Consider the following 27,867-nt stretch of genomic DNA (forward strand, 5'->3'; position numbering starts at 1 on the left):
ATATCAATTCACATTATATACATTTATACTGGGAAAAGTAACATTCTTATTATGAAATCGCCATGATCTCCATGATCTTGATCATGACACTCACAACAAAGTCATAAGTCGGATTTCAAGAGGTTGCACTATTTTCTGAGCCTTTAAAAAACTTTCTTATTCTTCAGAAGATTTTCGGGCACTTTATTTTTTTCATTGACTCACGTTCAGCCATGTTAATTGCTGTGAAACAGCCCCTCCTCTTTTACCTGTTGTGTTCATTTTAGCTATGCATCAGCTGGAAACAGGAAGTGCCAATAAAAGTGATTTATTCCCCGTTAAGATTCCTCTTAACGGGTGAATAGTTTTGTACTTTTCTAAGAGTGCCACTACAACACATTCACATCAGTATCTCGTCAGTCGCCTTTAAAAGTTTTATGAATGTTTGGATATTCTTTGTACCATCGCTGTGTAGTTACAGTGAAAAATAGTTTAAGATGGTCACATGGTCAGTCGAGTTTGAACACTCGGTGGCGCCAGTGAGTCGCTTTTCCTTATCCAGAGTTACAGATGGGAAAATGTCATGCATGGGTATTAATACCCCCTTTCTTGTCTTTATTTTATATTTTTTAATAATGTGACAACCGAGTCTGTTAAAAAGCAAAACAAATGTTTGTCCAAAAATGTAAGGGAATAATGATAATTCCAGAGTGAATATTTATTCATTTATTTATTTATTTATTTATTTCTCTCTGTCTGTCTGTCTGTCTGTCTGTCTGTCTGTCTGTCTGTCTGGTGAGGACTTTTGATTGTTAACATGAGAAAAACATTTTAATGCGTTTCATATTCCTGCATCTCATTATGTACTGCTCTTGAATTAAATTTTCAATATTAAGAAAATTTAAAAATTACATGTATTTGTCTTTGTTATTATTCGTATTATTAAAAAAAATAAATAAAAAATGCATAAACAACAAATGAAAGATCAAACGGGGAAAAAGTTGACCAAAAATGATTTTTAAAGCTCTTTGAGACTATATTCTACTGCAGGCTGAGTGGTCAACGTGGCACTAGGTGGCGCTTTTCTCGGTAGCAGGGTGGCATAATAATACGGAAGAATTTTGGGGACGCAGCATCAGCTCGTCCGCAGCCGCGGCATCGAAGTCTGAATAAACAGTGGCCGGAAGTTTGTTTGTTTGTTGGTCTGGTTGAAGAGTCAGTTCCATTCAGAAAACCATCAGCGCCAACTCTTTGTGCTGAGGGGAGGGGGGTGAGGATGGGCAGGGGGAGAGGGAGGGGGTGTTGCGGGGATTGACGGCGGATGCCTTTGCAGCAGAGCAGCAGACTCTGCTGGAGTGATGCGGGACAAGCTGCGGCTCGGACTGAACTCCAACAACTTTGGCCCCGTTTGGTCCCGGAGGAGCGGCGAGGAGACGGTCGGTGCGCGCCTGAAGTGTCCGTAACTAGTTGACTTTATCTGGATGGGGCGGCGGGGAAGCTGCGCTCCTGCAGCAGCAGCAGCAGCAGCAGCAGCAGAAGCTGGCTCCATCCCCTCATCTCGGTTAGCATGGTGCTAACAGGAGCAGCTGGGACTGTCTGCAGAGGCTGATCGGCCATCGGAAGGAGGAGAGAGATTTACAAAGAGGCTGCAGGGACGATGGAGAGCGGACTTTTCCTGCCCGCTCTGGATGACTTCATGCTGAGCCCGCTGGTCACCTGGGTGAGTTCAGTCTGCAGGGAGCTGCAGCGGCTGCCTTCCCGTGCGCGCACGCGTGACAGCTGTCTCACACACACACACACACACTCTTTCCCTGATTCTCAGGTGAGGACGTTCGTGCCACACGACGGGGCCGCGCACCTGGACTTCTCCGAGTTGCTGGACGGCGTCCTGCTCAGTGACGTCATCATGCAAATGTGAGTCATCAGGCCGCCTTTTGTTCATTCACGTGTCAGTATTCCTAATCCTGGTGTGTGTGTGTGTGTGTGTGTGTGTGTGTGTGTGTGTGTGTGTGTGTGTGTGTGTGTGTGTGTGTGAGAGAGAGAGAGAGAGAGAGAGGGGGAGAGAGAGAGAGAGAGAGAGAGAGAGAGATTAGTAGTCTGTGTTTTGATCCTGTTGACCAGTGTCCCAATAGAAGCCACTTTTTTTTCATTCATTCTGTGCTCATTTTTGAATGCTGTGTTGCACCATTCATTCTAAAATAGTGAATAGTGATCTCCGGAAAACAGCATATTTAGCCCTGTTTACAGCACCCTGTAAAAACTCTAGACGATGCCTCGTTTTGCCTTCCACATGTCTGGAAGAAGACAGAAACAGGATATCAGGAGGATCCTTTTGTGATGTCACAAAGGGATGATTTCCCAAACGCTTGCCTCCGTCAAACTTTCCAGAAAGCGGATGAACTTTATGAGTTAACGTGATGCCGTGGGACTGAATCAAGCGTCTGCCTGCGTCCTCCTGGTTGAGGAGCTGCTTGCTGTTCGTTGCTCCGCAGAATCGAAGGTGGAGTTCTGCAGAAGTCTTTAGACCAAACTTCCTCTTCACTTCAAGGTTTGGTTTGCACGGAGAAATCGTGCTGGGACGAACATGAAATTCACATATGTTCCACTTTACATTGCGGTGCAAAGTCCGGCAAGAGGGCAAGCAGCATCATAGACGCTGTCAAGATGCTACTTAGGAGATTATGATGGTGGCGCCTTATGTTCTCTGGGAATTAGCATCACCCAAAACCAGGCCATGTTTTATTTCCCCTCTGCCAGCCAGCGGCTCACTTTATTAAACATCCCAGCATGACGTCGACCGCCCGGTCGGCTTTATGGCAGCGTCGAGGACCTGAAACTGGAGAGTTGCAACGTACAGGAAAAAAAGTGATGACCCAGTGCTGGTGGTTAATTTTGTCTAGCCGCCGTCACCCCCACCACCACCACCACCACCACCACTCCCCACCCCCCACACTTATCCCATCCCGGGTCACAACAGCCGGATCTGGAGTGCAAAACAATGCTGCGCCCGCCGAGGGGAGGAGAGGAGAGGAGGCGGGATAATCTCCCGGATTGGGAGACCCTCTGGGATTAGGGCCTTGTCGCTGGTGTTCATTGGCACTGGGACACAGATGGGTGGGGCCGGGGGAGGGAGTGGAGGGGAGGTGGTGTAAGGGGTGGGAACAGAAACAGGATAAAGTCAAAGAGAGGGGAGGGGGAAAAAATGTGAAGCAGCGTGCATGTTTTTGTTTTCTGTCTCTCGGATTCAGACTGGGAAAAGTTCCAAATCACAGCACAATAAAGGCTTGAGAACATTAAAGCAATAGTATTTTCCTGAAAAATTATCGTTGCCCTTTTACTACCAATCGACGTCCACCAAGGCCAAAAGACCCGAAAAATGAAAATACAACAACAGCTGATAAACAAAACTGGAGCCTTTCTTGGTAGCTTGCATGTTCTCCAGTTAGCACTCGAGCTAACTCACCCTATTTCTCAAGTTTATATGAACTCCCGTTCCCGTTCTAGAAGGATATTTTGGCTTGAGTCTGGTGATACTGGTACTGTTTCTAAACAAAGTGGGCTGCAGCCTTGACACATTGTTTTTCTCCTGGTGTCTTTTTTTTTTACATTGGAGTCCATGGGCACGACATCACATGGTTGCAAAGTTAGCACTGTATTAGCAGAATGTGATAGTAACTTTGACAGATGTTAGTTAGTTAGTTAGTAAGTTAATTAGTTAGTTAGTTAGCTAGTTAGTTAGTTAGTTTGCTTGCTCGTCATCAGCCCTGGCTGCTAAGTGAAACTCACCCTTTGTTGCTCTGCCTCTGACAGAAACCCTGCGGCTGCACCGCAGGGTGCTAACACGGTGAGCAGGGACGCCGGCCAGAGGATGCACAACTTGAACGTTGTTGTCCAGCAGATCAAGACGTTTTATCTGGTGAGTTTAAGGTCCTTAAACGTGCAGTACTGTATGTTGTGTAACGTTGCTGGCCTCTGCCTACATCAGATTACATTCTTCTGGACATTTAATGTGGATTTTCTCACAATCTCAGCATCAGTTTGAGTCGCACACACGCACACGCACACGCACACACACACGCACACACTTCAATCGGGTTTCTGCTGGCGCGCGCGTCCCAGCGGATGAGCGAGGCCTTCTTAAGATGCGTGCCCTAAATATCTGCTGTGTTCACATGTGTGTAATTGGTGCGTGAGCGAGGTTAGCGCCACACTAACACTGCAGCGCTGCAGCAGCATCCTCAGAGCCACCGAGTGTCAGATCCTCCTGGATTTTCCTCTTGTAGCTTTCCATCAATCAGTAAGATTAAAGGTTCTATAACTTACTATCCCAAAGCAGCCCTCACATGCTTGATTATGCAGACAGCTCTGCACATCCTACAAAAACATGTAGCCCTCTGTTTACAGCCTGCTGCTGAAATATTGGATTTCAGCTTCATGTTCAAACTCTTCAAGTTTTGCGGGAAGCTTCGTCCACAATTGGAAAGGAGTTTAAAAAAAAATAAAAGCGGGGCACTGGGTGGACCTCTGAGTCATCTCTTTGTGACATCACAAGGTGTGATTTCCAGAACTGCTTTGAAGAAGAACTGAGATTAGTTATATCTTAAATATTTTTTTATATTTATATATCTATTATGTTTTGTATGTTTGTATTTTGTCACCACAAATCTAAAAGTTGACCTTTAAATGTAGAGGCCTCCTGACATTTTGGGAAAGCATCTAAATATTTATTTGCCTCCAAAAAACTTCCTGTTGATGACACACTGTTGCTTCATATTCAAGCATCTGCCGGTATGCAAAATAAAACATGAAGCCCATGTAGGGCAGCTTGTGCACCGGGTATCTGCAGTTTCCACGCAAACAAATTCTTCTCTGGAACTACCTGCTCCAAGGACAATGATTTTTTTTTCTCTGTTTGGCCGTTTGGAAACTGCTCTCCGTTACAACAAGTTAATAGCAGGGGAGAGTGTAAGACCTCTAATTCCTTGGAGAGTTTCCCCTCAAGACTCCTCAGGGAGAAAGAGGGTGATGGGAGATGAGGGAACATTCAGGACAACTGAATTAGAAGGACTTATTTTATTTTATTTATTTATTTTTAAATAAAACCTAAACTGCAGCCAGACACATGAGCAGCAGCCTCTCTCTGTCCTGACGCATCATTGTGACCAGAATGTTTGAGTAGGTTTCACCACTACACCGGGGAAACTGGAGCTCTCCTCTATTTGGCTGGCTGGTGCTGTACACAACTACACACACACACACACACACACACACACACACACACACACACACACACACACACAGACACTCGTTTCCAGCAGCTTCTATGTGGTGGACATGCATACATCCCAGGCAGGCCATTCAGGGAATGTGGCCGAAGCCCAAGAAGTGTTGCATTCCGTCTTTGTTTTATTTTGGCAAAACCTAAAAAAAAAAAAAAAAACTCCTCAAAAGTATCCTTTGTCTCACTCTTCATCCATTCTTGTGCTTTTTCCCCTCTGCAGGATAATCTGAGACAATTAATCCTGATTCCTCTGCCAAACGTGTTGCTGCTTGGCAGGAGCCCGTACTGCGGTACGTTCCAATAAAGGGAAACTCACCCCTCCCTCTTTTTTTTTTCTTTTAATTTATCGGAGCTGCAACAAGACCGAGTCAATAGTTGGTTGGAAGCCTGATTGGTCTGGATGCTGATACTCAATAAGCCATCCCCACGCAAATAGATTTCCAATAATTTAGCCGCAAATCAGGACTTTGTTTCCTGTGACGACTCTTTTCTCTAAAGTGGGGAAACAAATGACCAACAGAAAAAGACAAACTTCAGCCACCAAACCTTGTCTGTGTGATGTAAAATGAAGAATACAACACATTTAACTAAAATAAGTCTCAGAGGTCAATATTGCATTACAAGCGCTTGAGATTTTCTCACAATTGAAGCTTTTCAGGTTTTAAAAACATGGTTTTTCCTCACATAGCAACTTCTCGAGCTCGTTCTGCAACCTTTTTAAATTCAATTGCACTCCGTCAGCCTGATAACTGCTCCGGCTTGTCAGGTTGATGCTTTGACCCAAATTCACCGGCTCGTGCTCATTTCCTCTTAAATCCATGCCAGCAGCTCCCGCTGCTTGAATCAGATAAGTTTTATCCCAGACTGTGACCTTTATAAAAAAAAATGACTATATAAACTCTCCACAGAACAAAGTCTGGAGGAGATCAAGAAACTCCTGCTGCTGCTGTTGGGCTGTGCGGTCCAGGTAAGTGCTAAATTTAAAAACCCCTTTTGTTCAGAAAATAGACCGCGCCTCTCGTTTGAGCTTTGGAGACATGAGCCGGTTAACATTTTGTGCTCAGTGTGAGAAGAAAGACGAGTACATCGCCAGGATCCAGACGCTGGACTTTGAGACCAAAGCAGCCATCGCGGTGCACATTCAGGAGGTACTGCTTCTCCACACCAGCTCTTCTGTTAGGTGTCCGGCTTTATGGCCGCCCTGACGTCTCTTCCTCGTGTTTCCCAGCTGACCCACAGCCAGGAGAACATCCTGGACATGCACTGGTTGGAGTCCAGCGAGGCGCACCTGGATGAGCTGGAGGTCGTGGCGAGGAGCATGGCCGCCCGCCTGCGACACCTGCTGGACCAAAGGGACGTCCACCTGGAGGTACATACTCAGTGTGTCATTGTGTCGGCCTTGCGATGATGGTGCAGGTTCTGGATGATGGATGGATGGATGGATGGATGGATGGATGGATGGATGGTAGATAGAAGGATGGATGGATGGAGAAATTGGACGGATGGATGGATGGATGGATGGATGGATGGATGGATGGATGGATGATGGATGGATGATGGATGGATGATGTCACAATAACTTGAGGAGGGCAAAGTTGGGCTAAATGAATTATGTTGTTTGCAGACTATAGCAGAGCTCATGCAGGAGGCAGAAGGTCCAACCAGCTCACTTAGCAGTCCGCAGTTGTGCAGCTACGCTCCCAGCATGCAACAGCAGGCGGGGACGCAGCAACACCTGGCAGTGGAGCTGGCCGACTCCAAGGCCAAAGTCAGGCGCCTCAGACAAGAACTGTGAGTATGACGTGAGCGCTTGATTTCTGTCAAATTTGCTAGGAGCATCAGTCTCAGGTCTGCCTGACAGGAAGAGATCCAGGAAATCCCTTGCAGATTTTATCAATGTATCCGCAAAGGCCCAGTTTGTAATACAACAAATGGTAGAAGATTGCATGAAATATCCATATCTTTATATTTAAGTTGCATTTCATTTGCTAATAATAAATATTAGTAAACGATCCAATACAGAGGCAAGTATGTTGCGCCATGTTGACATTTCATAATGTCACCCTGACATCACAGCTGCTATCAGAAGGACGTGAGATCACATGAGACACCAGAAAACTCACTGTGGCATCAGAATATTATTTCTCTCGAAGAATTTTGCATTTAACACTGAATCCACCTGTTTTCTTGCTGAACAGGTTCTTTGACATAAAGTGCAAATAATCATGTGACAGCTAAAGCTAACAGCTTACTGTGCTGGATGTCCATTGGCTTAATGCTATCGCAGACAAAGGCAGGGGCTACCTAGACCTCACACACAGTGGGCCTTTAATTTTTTTGCCCCTTACTACATAGTGCACTCAGTACAGTAGGAGTTTGACGGTAGCTGGTGGAGGGTGAGTGTTCAGTCTGACGCTGGCACAGCTGACAGAGTGAGAGCCAAACACAGATACTCCAGGAGAGGAGACGCCCCGGGGAGTTTGGCCCACATTATGGCCCTGGACTTGGCAGGTTCCATTGCTGTGCAATATCGCTGACCCACATTGCATCAGATAGAGCACATGCACACACACACACACACACGCACACACCCCTTATCCGATCAAGACCTCACCATCCCCTTTTACCCTCTATTCAATCCTTTCTTTCGATGCTGCTGCCTGTCCACACAAACACAATACAAACTGAAAGCGTCACATGTGAACTGACTTTGAACTGAGCTCTAAGCTGACATCAATAGATGTATCTACTGATACAGTTATAGATTTCTTTATCGAACTCAAAACGTGTGGGGTTCCTTTTCACGCAGCGACAACAACGTGGGAGAAAGAAAATGTCAGTGGAGAAATAGTTTATTTGTCAGTAAAGTATTTGACTTGTTCTCACAGAAGACAGGAACATGTTTTTGTCTGCAGGTTGTCGTGGACAGAAGCAGGCGCCAGGCGACGCACTTTCTTTCCACTAACTAACTTCAACATCTGGCCAACAGGGAGGAGAAGAGTGAGCAGATGCTGGACTGCAGGCACGAGCTGGACAACATGGAGGCGGAGCTGAAGAGGATCCAGCAGGAGGTGAAGAGGAGCAGGAGGATGAGGAGGAGGAGAATAAAGGGGCAGACCGCTGCTCCTTACGTTCTGAGCACTGCATCGCTGACCTCCTGACCGCTCCGACTGCAGATTATACAGATTAACGTGCGCAGAAGCAGGGCAGCGCTTAATGTCGGCAAATTCAAACCATTGAACTCCGACTCGGAGGCACAATTAAACCTTGCATTGACATCAGATGTCAGGTTTTTATAATCTGTTTAATCGCTCTTTGCACCACGTTGGGTGAGCGACACAAATCAGACTGGAAATTGGAGCAGCTATTATTGATTATCTTTGGTCATTTTGGGAGCAGCTGCTGCAATGCCCCACAGCACACAGATGTTTCAAGACACTGAGTGGAACAGTTGAGCACCACACCAAGCAGCCACAATGAAACTTCATCAGCTACGTCGATTGTGTTCCGACCTTTTCCAGAACTCACAGCTGCTGATAGACGCCCGAGCTGCTCGCGCCTACCGTGACGAGGTGGATGCCCTGCGGGAGAGAGCCATCAGGTCCGACAAGCTGGAGAGCGAAGCCGCACGCTACCGGGAGCAGCTGCACAAGATGGAGTTCTACAAAGCCAAAGTGGAGGTTGGCGTCGCCTGATGGCACTATTGGTTATCAAAACCTTGATTAAATGTTGGATACTTTTGATCCAATAAGCGGATTAGGTAGCAAGAAAACGAAAAGGTGGCGTTGTAGAGATAAAAAGTCAAACATCTCAATCTTACACATTTTGACTTAAATGGATTCCCACCTTTCACTTCCCATAATTTGCTCTGCTCGAGATTTTTCCCTCTAAAATATGGTTTATTTGACCGTTGGTGCACAGAAAAAAGACTGTGGGTTCAATTCCCAGGCTTGAGGTGAAGGGTGAATAGATCCAGCCCCACCTTCACCTTCAGACAGCTAGGACTGGATAAAGCACCTCGAGAACCCCCAGTGCAGTGCAGGAGAAGCTGTGACAGAAAGAAAGTGGACGAGTGATCATTGGACTGTTTTTCTTTCTGTGTTCCAGGAGCTGAAGGAGGACAACAGGGTGCTTCAGGAGACCAAAGAGGTGCTGGAGGACCAGCTGGAAGGCTGGAGGGCACGATCAGATAAGGTCCACCAGCTGGAGAAGCAAGGCCTGTTGCTCAAGGCCCGTGTGCATGACATGGAGCAGGTCAAACCTCCAAGCTCAAACAACAACAACAACAACAAGTCTCTCATCTGTCCACACTGCCGGTGTTAAAATGATCTGTTTTTTCCTATCGTCTTGTCACGAACGCGGCAGGAGAGGGAGGAGGACCGGAGACGCATCGAGGAGTTGCAGGGGGAGAACCTGACGCTGTGTTTGGCTCAGAGGAGGAGCATGGACGAGTCCCAGCTGCTGGGCTGGGAGCTGGAGCAGCTCTCCAAGACCAGCAAGAGCTCTCAAGGTAAGAGCTCCCGAGGAGATCATGTCATGGCTGACACGATAAAGCAGGCCAATAGATAATCACTGTTTCACACTTTTCAAACCATTTATCATCCATCCATCGTTTAAACTTCCCTTAACTGGGAACTTCTTCTACTGTCTCAGCCTCAAATCTCCACCTTCATTGTCTAATGGCCGTCATTTCTTTGTGTAAAGGTCAGCAGACCCTGAGCGAGGAGGTGAGCGAGAGGACCCACAGTCGGATGCTGAGGCTGGAGAAGGAGAACCAGAGTCTCTTGAGGACCATCAAGGAACTTCAAGCCGCCTCGGTGACCAGCGGTTGCGTACTAGTGGTCGACCAAAGCACCTCCTCGGAGGTTCCTCAGACCTCCTGCCCACCTAATGGCTTCCAGCAATGCTCAGCGCAGGAGCGAATGCTTAATGGAGATTCAAAGGTGGCCCAGAATGTCATTGCCTTTGGGGACGATCTGAACTTTCACACGCAGGAGTCGGTAGAGCTCAACGACAGAGGAGATTCCTCCAATTGTCTCAGGTCTGAGCTTGAAATCCTGGAGAACCATCTCAACCGGCGACGCTCCTCCGCTGGATCCTCTGGTGGTGGCCTGCCCAGCTCAAACGGCAGTAGTCCCAGTTGCCATCACCAGGGTCCACTGACACGTCCTTCACATAACGACAAGCAGAAACAGCGGCTGGAGGCCAAGTGTCGGGCCATGGACACGTTTAATCAGCACCTACAGGCCTCCCTGGACACCACCGGTAGGTTCTGGAGGTCAGCAGATACTGTAGGAGGTCAGGAGATGATGCAGGGCTTCGCTAAAGTTTTGTTTTTCTGCCCGCCTCGCCTGCTCCAGCCCGTAAAGTCCAGCGGCTGGAGGCCGAGGTGCAGGAGTTGGAGGCTGAGAACCAGAGCCTGCAGGCCACTTTGGAGGAGCTACGCATCTCTGTGCGCCGCTTGGAGCAACTGGAAACAGAGAAGCAAAGCCTGGAGCAGGAGACCAGCGCGCTGGAGCGGGAGAAGAGACAGCTGGAGAAGGAAAACAGGCGGCTGCGCCAGCAGGTGAGTTGGGGGTAGAGTTCATTTAGAGTTGGGTTTTGACTTGGGGTTAGGATTAGGGTTGGAGTTAGGCTCCGGGTTAGGGTTGGGGTTGGGGTTGGGGATGGGGTTGGTGTTAGGGTTAGGGTTAGGGTTGGAATTGGGGTTGGGGTTAGGGTTAGGCTTAGAGTTGGGGTTGCAGTTGGACTTGGAGTTAGGGTTGGTTAAGAGTTGGACTTTGGGTTGGAGTTGTAGTTGGGCCTAGAGTCAGGGTTAAGGTTAGGGTTGTGGTTGGGGTTACGGTTAGTTAAGAGTTGGGCTTCGAGTTAGGGTTGTGGTTGGAGTTGAAGTTGGGGTTGGAGTTGGAGTTTGGATAAGGGGAAAGAAACCAGTCTACCACATATCCATATGAAATATTATTATATTTAACATTAATGTTAAAACAGTAATTAGATTATATCTGTGAATTTGTAAATATCTGTAAATAATGATTAAAAGATGATATGATTCTATTATTTATTTATGCCAGGGTATTTATTTACACCCAGGGGGCTGCAGCCCCCTGTTTTAAAACCACTGATTTAGGCAACAGTGAAGTTGCATGTCAACTGGGAGCTTAGTTCAGTTATCATGCCTGGGGGGTTGTGGTGTCAGCCTAGTGGAGTTCATTCCCGCAAAACTTGAAGAGTTTGAACATGAAGCTGAAATCCACAGTACTTGTCATCTAGGTTCTAGCAGGAGTGCATGTCAACTGGGAGTTCAGCTCAGTCATTATGGCCAAGTGCTGTGCTAGCTAACATAGATCACAGCTATCATGGACAGATCAGGAGGAGACACATGGCACCTGCTACTCGAACATACAAATAAATTATATGAAATGCTAGACAGTTATCGGACGGTCATTTTAGTGAGTATTGGGCAGTTTAAAGTGTTTATTTTTTGCCCCTGAAAAAAGACATACTGTGCTGATTTTTCCTTTTTTTGGACTTGTGGGCATTTTCATTATACCACTCCATCTCACGCCAAACTATCATAGGACGGTGATTTCAGTGAGTTTCAAGCTGATTAAAGTATTTCGGGGTTTTTATTGTGCCAGAAATCAACAACATACTATAGCATACTGTTTTTCAAATTTTTTTATACAGATTTTGCATCCTACCATTCCACCTCATGCTAAACTATAGTAGGTCGTTTCGGTGAGTTTCAGCCTGATTAAAGTTTGGGGTTTTTTTTAGTCCCAGAAAAAAAACAAATACCAACATATGTGGGGGTTTTTTCGGACATATTGAGATGCGAGGAAATCCCACCTCCAGTTTCACCTCCATGTTAGAAAAAAATTGTAAATGTATTAAAGTTCATTTTTGACTCAAGCGGTCGTGACTGGACCTCTGGAATTGTTGCCATCTCAGGCTGAGATCCAGGAGTCCAACTTGGACAGCAGCAACGTCTGCATGGCCAGCCTGGAGAGGGAGATGCGTTCTCTGGTCAAGGAGGTGGAGGCGCTGAAGGAGGCGGCCGAGCGGGTCAAAAGTCTGGAAGGGGACAACCGAGAACTGTGCAAGCAGGCTGCCATCGACCAAAGGACCCTGGTCACCCTAAGAGAGGTGAAGAGAACCAACCATTTCCTGCTCACATCCTGGGTTCAGGGTGGGAAAAATAAATCTGAATCTTCTGTGTCTGTGTCCAGGAGCTAGTGAGCGAGAAGCTGAAGAGTCAACAGAGGGACAACGAGGTGGAGAAGCTGAACCACCAGCTGGAGACCAAAGTCCTAAACCAGGACCACAAAACAGCCCACGAGACATCAGGCCTGAGGTGATTCAGTACCACAGCAGCCCCAGCAATGTGTAACTTAAAGGGGCAGTTCACCCATTATTCAAAAGTCGAGGCTCTTGTGACATTTTTTTCTCCAAACGTATTTCATATTGAGAAGAAATACCATCCGTGCACCACCTCCATCACCGCCTTACTTCTAACCCTAATGTCATGGTTTTATGGATCAGATCAAACTCAGTTTAAATGTTGAATTTGAGCTAACTGCACCTTTAATGGGCCGTTTTCCTCATTTGCATTTAGATACTGATAAAAAATATCAAATCTGCTGTTTTGTTGCAGCGGCAGGTTCGAGGTGCTGGAGTCGGAGCTGGTGTCGTCGCTGAACAAGTCTCTGCAGCTCAAAGAGGACAAGCTGGCAGCTCTGGAAGCTCGTCTGCGGGAGTCCTCCAGCCTCAACCAGCAGCTGCGCCAGGAGCTCCGGAGTGTAAGTCACGCACCTCACCTTCGCACACTAGCACGAGTTCACGCGTGAACGGCGTCCCGTCTCCGCTGCACCTCGCAGGTGAAGCTGAGCTTCGAGGCGCTGCAGCAGAGGCAGGAGGAGGAGTCGACGAGCTCCACCCCTCCCGGGGAGAGCGGCAGCAGAGCGATGAGCCAGTGGCTGCGGGAGAGCCAGGAGGCCACCAAGGAGCTGCTCAAGCTCAAAGACCGACTCATCCAAGTGGAGAGAAACGTCAGTCCTCGGCCCTTGGTTTTTTCTCCCGGACCGTAAAACCTCCCCCCACCTGCGAGCAATGCGCTGCATTCACCCGTCCCGTCTCCTCCTGCAGAACGCAACGCTGGAGGCGGAGCGCCAGGGGGCGCAGGTGCAGCTCAAGCAGCTGGAGGGTCAGTCGGACAGCCAGCAGGCCCAGATCCTGGCGCTGCAGAGGCAGGCGGCGTCGCTGCAGGAGAACAGCACGGCGCTGCAGACGCACAACGCCAACCTGCAGGTGCAGTTCCTTTAAAGAGACCCTACCTTTTGCCAGCCACCATTATGTCATTGCAGGCTCTATCAAATATCTCTGTAAATATTTTTTAAACCTTGAAACTATTCTGGCGTGTCACTAGCAGGAAAGAATTCCAGGCAAAAGTCAATACTTCAAGCTGAAATTAGAAGAAGAACAAACCTTTATTAGTCCCAAGTGGGGAAATTGCGTGCAGAAAGAATAAATAGTAGAATTAGAAATCAAATAGAAACAACATCAACAATGGTCAAGAATCAGCAGCTCCAACTAATGACTGAAATTTTTACTGTGCACCGACTCTGCTGTTCCCCCAAGGTGGAGAAGTCCACTCTGAGCTCGCAGAGCGCCTCCCTGCTGGCCCAGAACGCCCAGCTGCAGCAGCAGCGCTCGCGGACGGAGGGCGAGCGCGACGGCGCCCTGCGTGAGCGCGAGGAGCTGCGCGGTGCTCATGAGCAGCTGCTGCGGGACCACGAGCGTCTGGCAGCGCTGCACGAGCGGCAGGCCGCCGAGTGCGAGGCCCTCATAGGCAAGCACGGCTGCTTGAAGAACGCCCACCGCACGCTGGAGCTGGAGCATCGCACGCTGCAGGACAGGTGAGGGGGGAGGTGTAAGAGGAGGAGGAGGAGAATGAGAAGGACCAGGATGAGGAAGGGGAGGAGAAAGAGGAGGAGGTGAAAGAGAAGGAGAAAAAAGGTAGAGGTCAGGAGAAGGATGGGAAGGATTAGGAGGCTTGGGATGATGGAGGAGGAGGAGGAACAAGAGGACAGAGAGGAGAAGGAGGTGGAGGAGAACCAGGAGAAAAAGTGAGGAGGATTGAGAGGAGCAGGTGGAGGAGGAGGAAAACGATGAGCGGGGGTGGGAGGAAGAGAAGGAGGACCAGGATGAAAAAGGGGTGGAAGCGGAGGCGGAGGAGGGAGGTGGGGGAGGTGAAGCGAAGGCTATTCGGCTGTTAACACGGTGTGTTCCCCCGCAGGTACAACAGCCTGTTGCGGCAGCGGGAGAAGCTGGAGGAGCAGGAGAAGGTCCTGAAGGAGGAGCAGATGAGGATGAACTTGGAGAAGGAGCAGCACAGGAGCGCTGCCGCCGAGTGCTGCAGGCTCCGCGACGAGAAGGACTGGTGAGGAGAGGACGACGACGTCCCGCCCGACCGCCAGCGAACACGGTTTAAACACGCTCGTCATCTTCTCCCAAGGCTCAACCAGACGTACCGGCAGCTCCTGGGCGACCACGAGCTGCTGACGGCCGACCACAAGCAGCTGAAGGGGGAGCTGAACCAGGCCAAGCTGGAGTACACCTGGCTGGACGCAGACTACTCCAAGCTGAAGAAGGAGTTCCAGCAGCTGGACATCACCACCACCAAGCTCACAAACCAGTGTGAGGTACTGGCTGACTGCCTGCCTGTCTGTCTGTCTGTCTCTATCCATCCATCTATCCGTCTGTATAGCTAGACCTCGAGAAACCTTTTGCTCAGGTTGAAGAAATCTCTGCGGAACATCTGGCCAACAAAAGACAAAAAGACACACACACACACATATAGTTAAGTGATGACCAGGGAGAGTGGTTTACCCCATATAGATCTCTGTTCCAAGACCACAAATGTATCTATCTATCAATTATCTATCTACCTTTGGGCAATGGCTTCCTGATTTCGGTGTTTGACCCTCCTTGTCTGCCGTCCAGTTGCTCGGCCAGCTGAAGGGCAACCTGGAGGAGGAGAACCGCCACCTGCTGAGCCAGATCGAGACGCTGATGCTGCAGAACCGAACGCTGCTGGAGCAGACGATGGAGAGCAAGGACCTGTTCCACGTGGAGGAGCGACAGTACATGTGAGCAGCAGTTGAGATAGGAGAAGAGGAGTCACTTTTGACGCAAACGCACACAACGCAGCACTTCCACAGACCCAAAAGGAAGTGACGATCTTCCCACTTTTTCTCTGTGCTCGCCTGTAGCGACAAGCTGAACGATCTGAGGAGGCAGAAGGAGAAGTTGGAGGAAAAAATAATGGATCAGTACAAGTTCTATGAGCCTACGCCTCCTCGCAGGTAATGTGGCCGTTATGCGAAAAGTTTAATATCAAATGTCAAATGGTATCATATCAGGCAAATACCCAACTCAAACTGAAAATACCAAATAGACCTGAAAATGTTGACTGTTTTGTACAGAAGTCTTCTTCGGGCAGCTAAATACACCTTCAGCACTAAAATTATGGAGGATTATGAACGGATACTGGATTTGTCTTGACACATTTTTTTTTAATTTCACAGACACATTTTCTCGCATTCAGAAGAGAATATGACCACATCAAGTATACTTTGCCCTGGTTTACAATCCAGGTGTTTCCTTGCAGATGTTCTGTTTTGTTTTTGCTTTTTCATTGGATTAGGAGCAAGTTTGCTTTAAAGAAAAAAAAAAAAAAAAAAAAAAAAACAGCAAATTATCGCAACAGTAATCCGCCGCCATCACTCCCTCTTCTCTGCTGTCACAGGCGAGGAAACTGGATCACCCTGAAGCTGAAGAAGCTGATCAAATCCGGCAGCCGCGAGCACGGAGTCGACCAGCTTCACGTGCACGAGCCCTCTGGTCAGGACGGCGGCTCCTTCCTGAGCTCGGACGGCTCGGGGGGCTCGGCAGGCCACGCCCTCTCGCCCCCTCAGCGACACAGCAGTGAGTGTCAACCTCTGTCAGTCGAATCGCAGCGTAGCTCAAGTCCCGCCTTCCATTCCTCCAATTAGATACCAGGTAGTGAGGTCACCATCGGACATGACTCGAACTTCCCGTGTTGTGCAACGTGTGTCTCCTGCAGGTGCATAAACTCCCTTGAAATGTAAAGAGAAATCCTTTTGTGATGTCACAAAGGGCGCTGACAGCTGCCCACTTGCAACTGTCTGATTTGAAAGCACATTTCATCAGACACGCGGTCGCAGTTTAAGCCAACAGCAGCAAACAGAGGGTTAAATATGCGGTTTTCTGGTGTTTTGGTGGTGAGTAATCAGGGTGGAGCTGCTCCTCCTTGCGGTCCCTGGTGGAAACACCTGAAGGTTGCAGGTTGTTCCTCTGCATGCACAACGTGTGTGAACTCTCCTCAGCCGTCCTGCGTGTCTCCCCTGTTTTTCTCTCATTTGTTAATGGCTTTCCACTTTCCCTCCCCTACTCCCTCCCGCCTCCCTCTCCTCTCTTGTGCCTCTGATTGCCTCCACCTCTCTGTCCCCCCCACCCTTTTGCCCCCCTCCTCCTCCCTATGTGGCTTTGTTTGCTGTTGCGCAGCCTCTCTGAAAATGTTTCCCCGTATGAGGAACAGGCTGAAAGACAGAGACAAAGTCAAGTCCCTCTTCCGTCGTTCTATGTGTAAGAAAGACTCTGGTCTCGTCTGTCTCGTCTCCAGTTCCACTGCTAACGGGATCATTCCAAGTCAATCTCTGCTGCTTCTTCTTTTTGGCCATCTAACACGTGCCTTAGTTGGGTTTGCTCTCATTGTAAGCCAAGGTTGTTTTGTTTTTTGGGGGGTTTTTTTGCAGGCTGAATTTAAACAGTCACATGCTTGTGTAACAACAAGTGCTTTTTATCACTATTACGTGGAGTTGTTTTGCAGATTTAAATGTCCTGCAATAATCTTCGTCTCTCCCTTGGAAAGTCCATTCGTATTTCATTTTCAGATAGCTAAAACATTTCTGGAGAACAGCACCTTTGTGATGTCACAAAGTGCTCCAGTAGTTCTCCCAGCCTTGGGAAAACACATTCCAGCCTGGTGCTGATTGTGTGTATTAGGAAAAACATTACTTTCAGCAGGAACCTAAAATAGAGTATTTGTGCAGGTGGCTGTTGGCAGATAAAACAGGCTAAATATAGGCTGTTAAAAAAAATTGGAAATAAAACTCTACAATTTTACGCAGAGCTATAATTTTTGGGATAGTTAATTGTGCCCGGCTGCTCCTCTAAAAAAATAACAATCAGAAACTCGCTAAACAACGGGCCCTTTAAACATACTAAGCAGTTTTTCTTTTTCTCCCACAGTGGGTAAATCAATAATAAATGCAAAAGTCAAATGAATGCTGCATTGCAGGGGGACATTTTTTCTGTAAATAACAACTTTACAGCCACAATTTCATTTCACTGCGAGATCCACCACCCATTGTCTCAGCGCTCCAACACAAACAACCCCCTAGTTTTCATGACTTCCGATGTCTGCCCCCTCCCTCCATCCCTCCATCCCTCCATCCCCCAATCCCTCAATCCCTCATCCGCATCCCACCACTTTCACCACCTCCGTCCAACAACGCAGCCCTGAGCGACCTGGAGCACCCTTCAGCCCCTGCGGAGGAGGAACGGTGGGCGGCCAGCTCAGAGCAGCTGAAAACATCAGAGGCTGACGGCCTGGAGGAGGAGGAGGAGGAGGAGGAGGAGGAAGAGGAAGAAGAGGACGGCATCAGCAGCGCATCCGCCTCATCCCCCAGCGCCTCCATCATGTCCATCCTCCACCTTAATCATCCCATCACCCCGTCATCCGGCCACATCACCGCAACTGACAGCGCTGGCACTGTTCCAGAGGCTTTAGAGCTTTGGCTGGCAGGTAGATGCATCCATGGGCAACCCCCTTCACCCCCATCTCCCCATTCTGTCCGACGCCATCGTCAGTAGCTGGATTCAGTTAACAAAAAAACAAAACAACAATATTCAGTCTGAACTGCTGTCCAGAAGTTTCGGTCATTTCTACCATCTGATTTTTTGTTGTTGTTGTTGTTCTTCTTCTTCTTCTGTCCCGCAGACAAGGATTCAAACGACAGCGCCATGCCGCCTGGATTTGAGGACAACGATGAGCTGCAAAGTCATGGTAAAGCCCCTGCAGACCCTCGTCCAGGGGATTCAGCAAGTATCCAGATGTATTACCAGCTCAGGAATTAGACTAAACCCAACAAATTGCAATCGTGACCTTGTTTTTATAATAATCCCCTCCACCAGTGCTGATCACAGGGGCCAGCGGCTGTTTGAAAAGAGACCGTGTTGCCCTCTGTTGGTCAGCAAGAGTATTACATCATGGCTCTTTAAAACTGTTCCATTTGGTTGCCTCTTTCTTTCCTTCTCTCTCTCTCTCTCTCTGTCTTTCTTTCTTTCTGTCTTTTTTCTTCTCCCCCAGGACTGGATGGCGTCCAGAGTCGAGCCCAGAGCGGCAGCAGCGGCGAGTTCAGCCTGAACCTGGAAAACGAGCCGTGGTCAAACGGCAGCAGCCCGGTGCAGCAGCCACTGTCCCGCTGCTCCTCCTCGTCCTGCCAGCCGCCCAGCGACGCCTCCACCCCGCTGCACGCGCTCAAGCTGCACCAGAGCAAAGACAAGGCCGCCGCCGCCGCCACCTCCAACGCCATCAGTCAGAATGTGAACACCCCGAAACAAAACCCAGGGCTCTCTCAGGATTTCTGGCTCACAAGGGGCACGAAGAGCATCCGGCGAGGGTCCAGAGGGAAGGTGGCGCTGACCTTGTCCGACTCGGGGGACATGGGCAAAACAAACCCAGGACCTGAAGGGGTGAACTCCGGTTCAAGCTCTGGCAAAGCTGACGGCGAAGTCACCCGAGCGTCTGTCGTCTCGCCTGTGACGGTGTTGTACGTGCAGGGCAAATCCTCCTCCATGTCTGGCTGCCTCAACTGCTTCTCCACACCGCTGGCCAAAGAGGGGCGGGGCAAACGGCCCAGATCGCCCAAGAGTCTCCCCCGGGCCAGCAGCGTCATTTCCACAGCGGAGGGATCCTCTCGACGCTCCAGCGTGAACAGCGACTGCAGGGTTCAGGCCGGGACTGCTGAGCCGACCTCTGGTCCACCTCCAGAAGCGAGCGGCGATCAGGAGAAGACAGCCAGTCAGCAGCAGCCGGAGACGGGCAGCGAGAAGAAGGACGAGAAGGGCGAGCCAGGGTCGACTCCTCCGGTCAAACCTCCCCGAGATCCAGCGGCGGTGGTTCCCTCGGAGCACGCCAGAGCCCCCGTGCAGGAGTCGCTCTTTGACGCCTCCTTCACGTTCAACTCGGTCTTCTCGAACACCATCTTCAGCGACTCTCGCCTGAAGCCCACCACCAGTCTGGAGGCCCTGGGCAGCAGCAACAGGACCTTCCTCTGTCAGGAGAGCCAGGGCTCTGCTCTCGACGCTACGCAGACACTCCTCAGCATGGAGAAGCAGCAGAATCAAAGTGCAGAGAAGAACTCAGCCGCGGTGGAGAAGGAGAAGCCTCTCGCACTGGCATGAATGGAGCTGTTCATTTAGGGGAATATTGTTCGGGGGTTACTGCAGGACGTTTCATTTCACACACGCACACAAATTTAACCTTAACCCTATAGTGTACATTCTGTACATGCATCTCAAATTGTTTCCTCATTAAATTATTTGTATTACAGGAATATTGTGTTTCAAAACTGTTCCTCTTTGTGCACACAATCCAATCAAATCCAGATTATATATATATATATTGCAAATAATGGTAATGTTAGTCCCTGTTTCCTAATGTCCCACTTGATCTCACATCTTTATGTCAGGGTGAAATCATGAAACCTGTAGATGCTCCATAGTACAGTTATGCAATGCCTCCCGACAAGTGGACCTGATCTTTATGTAAATATAAATGCTCATTATTATTAATAAATAAAAACACAATAGTCATTTATTTTAGTGACTTAAAACACATATATTTGATACCCAATTCTATGCCATAGCCAAAATAACCATTGATGTATTCTTCTACCCATTGATTATTTTTTTTCTTTTAAATGTGATTCTTGTGATGTTTTGCTTTACATGTTTTTGGCCTGTTTACATTTTGCCCAATGACAATCCTGTGTTTGTGTTCACCAAAAACTTGTTTGTACACCCAGAAATTGCGTAAGTTATTTGTTAAATTATTGAAACGGCTGTCACAAATCCGACTCGCAACGGGAAAGGGAAGCAACACAATATTTGGTGGAATAGGTTAAGGTTTTGCTTGTGTATTTCTTTAGTGAGACAGAGTGAGAGATGGGATAGAAAAGGGCCACTGGGTGCAGTCATAACAAATAAAACAAAAGAGGTCTCTGAAACTAAATGTCTCAGTTTTAAAAGCTTACTATTTGGCACAAATCTGAGAGACACATTAATCTGTCGTGAACACGCTAAACTTCACAGTCGCAGTTTCACACAGCTTGGAAGAGGTGTATGTTGTCTTAAATAACAACGTCATTGTTTGTAATTGCTGTCATTTAAATCTGGTAATGTGCGGCAGAAAAATGTGACAAATTGTTTGACGCGAACGACCCTCCTGTTTTCCTCAGAATAATAAAAGACAAATCCATCCACAAACATCAAGCGTGCTGTCTCATTCGGGGCGCGTGGGAAAACGACAAATCAGTCCGCCCACTTCTCCCATTGGGCGACGATCCAGTCACGTGAGCTGAGGCGGAAGTGGACTGTTTGGTCACTCGGAAAAAAAAATAACAAAATATCCGTAGGTGGACCGTGTGTGTGTGTATGTGTGTGTGTGTGTGTGTGTAGGGGGGCTGCTGGTTATTCAACCGGCGCTGACGTAACTCGGGACCGTACGGGAGCTGGAGAGCTTCTGGCATACCGCTACCGTCGCAGCTCGACATTTCTTCCGCCGGACTTCCCGTGGCACGATGCTGAACGCCGCCGCCGCCGAGAGGAACAAGGAGCCCATCCTGTCGGTGCTGCGCCAGAGCGTGAGCGCCGAGAGACCCCTGCAGGCGCTGGAGATCTCCTCCGGCACCGGGCAGCATGTCACACACTTCGCCCGGGCCCTGCCGAACGTCATGTGGCAGCCCTCCGAGTACGACCAGCAGTCTCTGTCCAGGTAGGTGCGGTGGCTAGCGGGGCTTTGCGTCATCATAACGGCCTCGTATTTGAGTAGCTGTAAAGTTTGGCCCGTGATGATGCGGAGGTATCCTATGCTGCTAAATGTGGTTTAATGTCGTTTATTTTATTATATTTTTCGTGTATTATTATTATTATTATTATTATTATTATTATTATTATTATTATTATTATTATTAATAATAATAATATTAACAATAATAATAATAATAATAATAATAATTAATTTATTCATTTTTTATTTTGCTTACAGTGCAGCTCACTTTCACAATTCCCTGCCTTTTGTTCCCATTCTCAGTATAGAAGCGTACAGAGCCCACTACCAGCTGCACAATGTGATGCCTGCCATCCACCTGGATGCTTCTCTGCCCCACCAGTACTGGGGAGGGATCCCGCCAGAGAGCCTAGACCTGGTGGTCAACATCAACATGATCCACATCTCGCCGTTTGCATGCACAGAGGTACTGCCGTTGCTGCTGCTGTTGGCAGCTCACTGGTTTGATGTTCGATGGTGTCATTTGCACCCCATCGATCATCAAACAGAAACCAGGTAGCACATTTTGAAGGCCCGTTTGTCACGCAACCTTCTTCTCAGTCTTCTCTCCAGCTCCAGTACGTGAACTCCCCCCAAAAATGAGAAAAGTCCATTGTCTTACTTCATTAGCTTGACCTGCTTTTTACAGAAGCAGCGTGCTAAACCACCCATTAGTGTCAAATTTGCCCTTTGTGATGTCACAGAGGGAACAGGTCCCTTCCCCAGGTTAGTGACGGCACCCCCACTGAGGTGTCTGTTCAGCCTCCTCAGTCCAGGCTGCAGCCACTGTCTTCCAAATTTGTGAAAAGGTCCCACAAATAACAGCGTTTTTGCTGGAGTTTGCCATCGTAGGCCAGCCGCGCTGTTTTCTGGAGGTCCTCTGAAGTTTTTGTTGGTTTGTTTTGAGGTGGTTGGTAATTGAGTGTGAATCGTTTCCCAATCATTGGACGGCAATTAGTGGGAAAGCTCTATTCAGGTTATAGTGTGTTCACATTGTGCACCTGCCTGATCAAAGGTCACAAGATTAGGCCTCGCCCAATGGTTAACTGACCCTAATCTGACTAACAAATTTTGAAAGCATGACATCACAATACCAAATCTTTTGTGTCTGACTTTGTTTAACAATGAATTATATAAATGGAATTGTTCATTGCATTGTGTATTGTTTTCCATCCAAAACAGTGATAGAGTGAAATCCTGTTTCCTCAGGGTTTGTTTAGAGGCACTGCGGCAGTGCTGAAACCTCAAGGTCTTCTTTTAACATATGGGGTGAGTGAAAGGAATTTTTGTGTGTGTGGTTGTGAAACTTGCGAATGTCTCACTTAATTGTCTCATCGTATTGTCTTTGCAATTGTCACCTGCAGCCGTATGCCGTCAATGGTCAGATCTCTCCTCAGAGTAACATTGACTTTGACTACAGTCTGCGGCAGAGGTGAGGACTCGGCTCTGTGTTAATGTTTTCCTTGTTTCAAGAATTTTCATTTGTTGTGAGGTCGGAACTGGACCTCGTCTTTCTGTTGTAAACACTGGTTTTATGACATGTGATCAATAATCAAGAAGGATATTTTTTTTAATTGCTACATAAACCAAACAGATTTTTGTAGACATTTCTTAATGTTTTTGACCTCGGCAGGAACCCAGAGTGGGGACTCAGAGATGTCTCCCTCCTCAGCTCGATAGCACAGAGAAATGGTTTATTTTTGGAGAAAATAGTAAGTGAACAGCTTTTTCATGCATCGAAAACACAAACAAAGTTTATTCTTTTCAAATGAACTGCATTTCAAACGTTGTCTCTTCCAGATGGACATGCCAGCCAACAACAAGTGTCTTCTGTTCAGAAAGGAGAGTTTGGTGTGAAGGGTCCTGTTCAGCAGGAGGGACGAGATGCCTTAACTTACATTTGAACGGACTTTAGAAGAAACTGTTTACCCCCAGAGTATTAAGTATTCTCATCTATTAAGCTGTTTATTCCTCTTGTTTTACTGAATAAAAGCAGTAAGGCTCATATATATTGTATGTGTGCACTCAGTACCTCTGTAGCAACATAACATTTTTATTTCTATGATTTAGAGCCTCCAGGATTCATGGACTCGGTAAATCGAAGGTAGCTCAAGTGCTTTTGCCCTGGAAGAGCATTAGACAACAACATGGTCTGCATTAGATTTGTGAACCTGGCAGAAAACACATAAAAACACAACCGACTGGGGCTGGAACCAACATAAATGTAACAATAAAATAATATGGATACAAGGCACTGCACATGTCAACATCTGGAAGATCACAAGCAGGAGCGACTCATGTTGACTATCTTATTTTTGAGAGCATAGACAGAAAGGACAAGTCGAAAATATAATGAAAAAAAGGATCACCTGGAATCTGTACAACTCTTTGAGCTCATGCATGACGCAAAACTTGCATGTGATCATGCAAGTTTTTCATTCTTCTTTTCAGAAATGGCATGTGTTTGTCATGAGAACTGAGTAAAGTCCATCCTTTGACTGTCACTTTTGGTTGGTAAAACACAGCAGTTCTGTGACAAAAGGCACTGTTCCTCTCTAGTGTAGTTAGAACATCTAGAAGGTCTGGTCTGAACCTAGCAGACGTACTAACTGAACTGGAGACCCTGGCAAGTTTAAGCAGGAAGCTGTAAACAGAAAGCTTTTCATGTGTTTTTGTCCTGGAGATGAGTAGTCATATGAGCACCACTGGAGTCCTGGATGAAATAGTCGGGACTCTTGTAGGGCTTCAAACACTTTCGATCATCTCAGTTCATCATTTTCTTTGAATGATGAGTTTTTGTGGTCCCAGTTTACACACTTTTTTTCATTATTTCGACTGGCAGGCCTTTTTATTGAGTACATCCCGCAGCCTCCTGAGCCGGCGCTCCGTGATGGCTCTGACGTAGCTGTCGGCCTGTATGATGGCCATGCCGTCCTGCACCACGCCCATCACCAGCAGCGGGTTCTCCTCGGCGGTGATGTTGGGACAGGGGCAGCTCCAGTCTATCTTGGCGATGGTCACCTCCAGGTGCTTGGTGTCGAAGAAGGTCAGGCCCATCTTCTCGTCCCTCAGGACCTCCTCTAGGCTGAAGCGGGCCAGACCGGAGTCCAGGTCCTCCACCAGCTCCGTCAGCCGGCCCACGATGGCAAAGTCGCTGCGGCAGAGGCTGGGCACCATCTTCCCCTTGGCCCGGCAGCTCCTGCACGGTTTCCTCTTGGGCTGCGGGCAGTTGGCCTCGCACTCCTTCTTGCTGCGGAAGCTGTTGGCGTTGCCGCGGCAGCCGCCGTAGGCAAAGGCCTGGCACTGGCGGGTGGCCGAGTTCCAGGCCCAGCGCGGCTCCCAGGCCTTGCAGGGCCCCTGGACAGCGGGCAGCAAGCACACGCCCGCGCCCTCCCGCTGGCACGAGGCCCGGCACTCTTCGAAGGTCTCGAAGCGGTTGCGGCTGTCGTCGCAGCCGCCGTTGCTGAAGGCCACGCAGGAGCCCAACCGCCCGTCGTAGTGCCAGTCCACGTGGCGCTCGCCACTGCACACCCGTCGGTCCACCTCGGCCAGGCAGTCGGCGGGCGAGAAGGGCCGGCCCATGGGCATCTCCGGGTCCTCGGAGAAGTCGTCCTCGGCGGCGCGGCGGATGACCGAGAGCGGGTAGTCCGCCTGCAGGACGCCGGCGGAGTTGCGGGCCACGCAGGTGTAGACGCCCGTGTCCCACACCTGGGCGTTGTAGATGACCAGCTGGCCGATGTTGGTGACGACCACATTGCCGTACATCTGGTCGGGCCGCATCACCAGGCGCTGGCGCCGCTCGCCCTGCTTCTCCCAGGTGACGTCGGGCCGGGGCACGCCCGCCACGTCGCAGTGGAAGCTGACCGTGCCGCCCACGTAGACGGACTGGTGCCGCGGGTTGGAGTAGAGCGTCGGCGGTACAGGCTCCTGCTGGGCGGAGGCCGTGGGGCTGGGGTCGGCCGTGGTGCCCCGGGGCTGCGGGCTGGTGAGTGGCCCGGCCAGGTAGAAGCGGCAGGCGACCACGGTGAGTGTGGCGCCCCGCGTGCACGCCTCGGCGTCCATGTAGCAGCGGTTGAAGTAGGTGAGGCCGTCCGAGGCGCACGTGAAGTTGGGCTCCTTCTCGCAGCGGTCCTGGCACTTGCAGATGGGCTGGCCGTCCCAGATGTCGCACACCGCCCCCTGCTGGCTGCAGATGAAGCCCTCGCAGGTGGCGACGGAGGTGCCGCCGGCGCTCTGGTCGCCGCCGCCGCCCTCTCCGTGCGGCTGCGCTGGGGTGCCGTCGGAGAAGCGCGCGGCCACGCAGCTGTTGAGGCCACACACGTTGGTGCAGCACTTCTCGAAGTCGGCGCAGTCCTGTGAGGGCGCAAAACCGCAGCTTTAAGTCCAGAGGAAAAAAAGAAGCTCACAATTTATCAGATGCAGAGCGGAACTACAAACCACACACACACACACACACACACACACACACACACTCCCCCCCCCCCTCACCTCGTCAACGTTGCACTCCCTCTCGCAGGTGCTTTGCGCATCCACCCACAGGTTGGAATTGAGCTTATTGGGGCAAAATCCCTCGTGCTTGACTCTGGTCGTGGCCGCAGTCGTGCACAAGGAAAGTCGGAGCCGATGGCAGATCACGAGCGCGAGCAAATACGCGCGTACCCGGCGACTTCGGTGCATCGTGCCAACTTTTCCCTCTCCCGTTATTTATTTATTTCGCCTCCCTGCATCTAATCTCCAAATGCCGCGGAGACGTTTGAAGCTCTCAGGCGCGTTCGCACGAGTCGTCCGCCGAGAGAATCCATCCCTCAGTTAAGATGTTGACATCCTGGGTGACAATCCGCTGGCTTCTCATTCACAACTCTCCTCTACGCGTAAAGGGGGTCTCGGAAGTGTCCAAAGTCTAGGATGAAGCTACAATGAGAGAGGGAGTTTATAAAAATAAAACAACAACAACAACAACAACAACAAACACAAAACAGCCCGGCGTGGAAACGTTTGGCTCTTACAAAATTAAAATAAATAAATAAATACAACACAGTCACACACACAGAGGGACACAGCCGGACGCGTGCAGGGTGACGGCTCCACGGAGAAAGCCGCACAAAGAGGGTGAGCGAGGGACGCAGTGCGAGTGGAAGCCCCCTCCCCCTGACCGCCCCCGGCCTCGGCCAGTGTCGCAAACTCTTATATGAAGCGACACATTGCGCCAGGCAACTGGACAAACATCGTAAAGAAAAGAACATCAAAAGAAGAACAAGCTGTCGCAACAGGAGCGTGCGCGCACGGAGCCGCCACACATTCCGGTGAGAAAAGAAAAAAACAACACAAAACAAAACTGGGCCTTAAACGCGCCCAGACAGAATTTATAGAGGTGTCCTTCACGAAGGAACTGTTCCTCTCACCGTTGGATCTCTTTTAAGAAAAAAGGAGCAGGTTTGATGAAAATGACGTATTTTTTTCTGCTTTTACACAGAAAAAAAAGTGACGTTTTTGTTGTTGTTTAGTTTTGTTACTCCGCGACGCTAGAGTTTGTGAGCGGAAGCTCGTGAAAGGAGAAAAACAACAACAACAACAACAACGTCCTCCTGGTCTAGACGTCTGTGCGTTTACACGCGACTCGGAACGCGTAAAGTCTCCCCTCACCCTCCCCCACACTCCCCTCTCCTCTCGCCTCATCTTTGTCCCGGGCTGCGGCTCCGAGGCGATGAGAAGCCGCAGCCCTCGTCCTTTCACTGGCGGCGACCCCCAGCAACCTTTGGCTGACTTTTGACCGCGCGGCATTCATGCGCTGCAGCGTCGTGCCGGTTTATCCAAAACCGGAGAATGCCGAGAGAGCGAGATGGGAGGGGGGGCATAATCAATTCAGCAGCAGCAGCACCCCCTCCGCCTCCAGCCCCCCAGCCGCCGGGGTTTTATTGCACTCAGACCCGCAGCCTCGGACAGGACAAAGGGAGGATGAAAATATTCCCACAGTTATTTTAAAGGTCTCACACAATAGGCATTTTTTTGGAGAGGGGGGGTGGGGGGGGGGGTGATGCTCTCTCGCAGATTTCATGACTTGTTTCACTCACTTAAATCTCCGCAACGCAGAGTATAAGGTCTCTGACGAGTGCCCTTTGTGACATCACAAAGGGTGCGCGCGTCCCAGAAGTTTGTCATAGCGCAACTTTTATGAAAAGTGGAGCAAGCACAACTAGAAAAAAGGATGGACTTTGCTGTCAGAAAATAAATACAAAGGACAATAATTACAGGGACAGGTCGCTCAAGATTCAGAAAAAAAAAAAGACAAAACTTTTTGAGCCTTCTACACGCATACAGTCATCAAACACAGGAGTGAAGCACAGTGCTGCTCGTACTCATGCCCCGAAGACTCAACAGGCTGATGTTATCTGCTGAAGGCTGAGTTTGTTTA

General features: G+C 49.2%; 3 protein-coding genes across 9 annotated transcripts; 2 read left to right on the forward strand and 1 right to left on the reverse strand.

Moving 5' to 3' along the window:
- Positions 1 to 1,204: 1,204 nt before the first annotated feature.
- LOC142896562 (girdin-like) lies at positions 1,205 to 19,852 on the forward strand. Of its 4 annotated transcripts, XM_076038305.1 has the most exons (29): positions 1,205 to 1,699; positions 1,802 to 1,893; positions 3,790 to 3,895; positions 5,481 to 5,550; positions 6,169 to 6,227; positions 6,325 to 6,408; positions 6,489 to 6,629; positions 6,885 to 7,051; positions 8,250 to 8,331; positions 8,782 to 8,940; positions 9,368 to 9,514; positions 9,626 to 9,770; positions 9,965 to 10,525; positions 10,621 to 10,826; positions 12,212 to 12,406; positions 12,490 to 12,614; positions 12,915 to 13,059; positions 13,138 to 13,308; positions 13,406 to 13,567; positions 13,898 to 14,175; positions 14,556 to 14,699; positions 14,775 to 14,961; positions 15,263 to 15,408; positions 15,532 to 15,624; positions 16,068 to 16,246; positions 16,847 to 16,927; positions 17,862 to 18,149; positions 18,345 to 18,410; positions 18,714 to 19,852. In XM_076038305.1, the coding sequence occupies exons 1-29, from the start codon at positions 1,637 to 1,639 to the stop codon at positions 19,808 to 19,810; spliced, it is 5,439 nt and encodes a 1,812-aa protein (XP_075894420.1). In that variant the 5' UTR covers positions 1,205 to 1,636; the 3' UTR covers positions 19,811 to 19,852. The 4 variants fall into 4 exon arrangements, with proteins under 4 accessions (XP_075894420.1, XP_075894401.1, XP_075894410.1 ...); XM_076038286.1 differs by having other exon boundaries at positions 1,205 to 1,893; XM_076038295.1 differs by lacking the exon at positions 16,847 to 16,927 and having other exon boundaries at positions 1,205 to 1,893.
- Positions 19,853 to 20,981: 1,129 nt separating this feature from the next.
- mettl26 (methyltransferase like 26) lies at positions 20,982 to 23,462 on the forward strand. Of its 3 annotated transcripts, none has more exons than XM_076038393.1 (6): positions 20,982 to 21,401; positions 21,725 to 21,882; positions 22,665 to 22,724; positions 22,820 to 22,887; positions 23,089 to 23,167; positions 23,256 to 23,462. In XM_076038393.1, exons 1-6 carry the CDS (start codon positions 21,326 to 21,328, stop codon positions 23,310 to 23,312), a joined length of 498 nt encoding a protein of 165 aa, XP_075894508.1. In that variant the 5' UTR covers positions 20,982 to 21,325; the 3' UTR covers positions 23,313 to 23,462. The 3 variants fall into 3 exon arrangements, with proteins under 3 accessions (XP_075894508.1, XP_075894499.1, XP_075894491.1); XM_076038376.1 differs by having other exon boundaries at positions 20,988 to 21,401; positions 21,720 to 21,882; XM_076038384.1 differs by lacking the exon at positions 22,665 to 22,724 and having other exon boundaries at positions 20,985 to 21,401; positions 21,720 to 21,882.
- Positions 23,010 to 27,097, reverse strand: wfikkn1 (WAP, follistatin/kazal, immunoglobulin, kunitz and netrin domain containing 1). Of its 2 annotated transcripts, XM_076038341.1 has the most exons (3): positions 26,498 to 27,097; positions 25,944 to 26,366; positions 23,010 to 25,808 (listed from the first exon to the last, which is right to left on the reverse strand). In XM_076038341.1, the coding sequence occupies exons 2-3, from the start codon at positions 26,130 to 26,132 to the stop codon at positions 24,282 to 24,284; spliced, it is 1,716 nt and encodes a 571-aa protein (XP_075894456.1). In that variant the 5' UTR covers positions 26,133 to 26,366; positions 26,498 to 27,097; the 3' UTR covers positions 23,010 to 24,281. The 2 variants fall into 2 exon arrangements, with proteins under 2 accessions (XP_075894456.1, XP_075894466.1); XM_076038351.1 differs by lacking the exon at positions 26,498 to 27,097 and having other exon boundaries at positions 25,944 to 26,446.
- Positions 27,098 to 27,867: the final 770 nt, after the last annotated feature.

This window comes from Nelusetta ayraudi, unplaced genomic scaffold (genome assembly GCF_046127955.1).
Source record: "Nelusetta ayraudi isolate G7.1 ecotype Tasmania unplaced genomic scaffold, CSIRO-AGI_Nayr_v1 ptg000004l, whole genome shotgun sequence".
NCBI classification, from domain to species: domain Eukaryota; kingdom Metazoa; phylum Chordata; class Actinopteri; order Tetraodontiformes; family Monacanthidae; genus Nelusetta; species Nelusetta ayraudi.

Coding starts and splice junctions, on each gene's coding strand:
- LOC142896562 (XM_076038286.1), top strand. CDS start 1,637: ATGGAGAGCGGACTTTTCCTGCCCGCTCTGGATGACTTCATGCTGAGC. Junction 6,630..6,884: donor AAAGGGACGTCCACCTGGAG/GTACATACTCAG, acceptor TGTTGTTTGCAG/ACTATAGCAGAGCTCATGCA. Junction 10,827..12,211: donor ACAGGCGGCTGCGCCAGCAG/GTGAGTTGGGGG, acceptor TTGCCATCTCAG/GCTGAGATCCAGGAGTCCAA.
- mettl26 (XM_076038376.1), top strand. CDS start 21,208: ATGCTGAACGCCGCCGCCGCCGAGAGGAACAAGGAGCCCATCCTGTCG. Junction 22,725..22,819: donor GTCTTCTTTTAACATATGGG/GTGAGTGAAAGG, acceptor TGTCACCTGCAG/CCGTATGCCGTCAATGGTCA. Junction 22,888..23,088: donor GACTACAGTCTGCGGCAGAG/GTGAGGACTCGG, acceptor TGACCTCGGCAG/GAACCCAGAGTGGGGACTCA.
- wfikkn1 (XM_076038341.1), bottom strand. CDS start 26,132: ATGCACCGAAGTCGCCGGGTACGCGCGTATTTGCTCGCGCTCGTGATC. Junction 25,809..25,943: donor GGGAGTGCAACGTTGACGAG/GTGAGGGGGGGG, acceptor GCGCCCTCACAG/GACTGCGCCGACTTCGAGAA.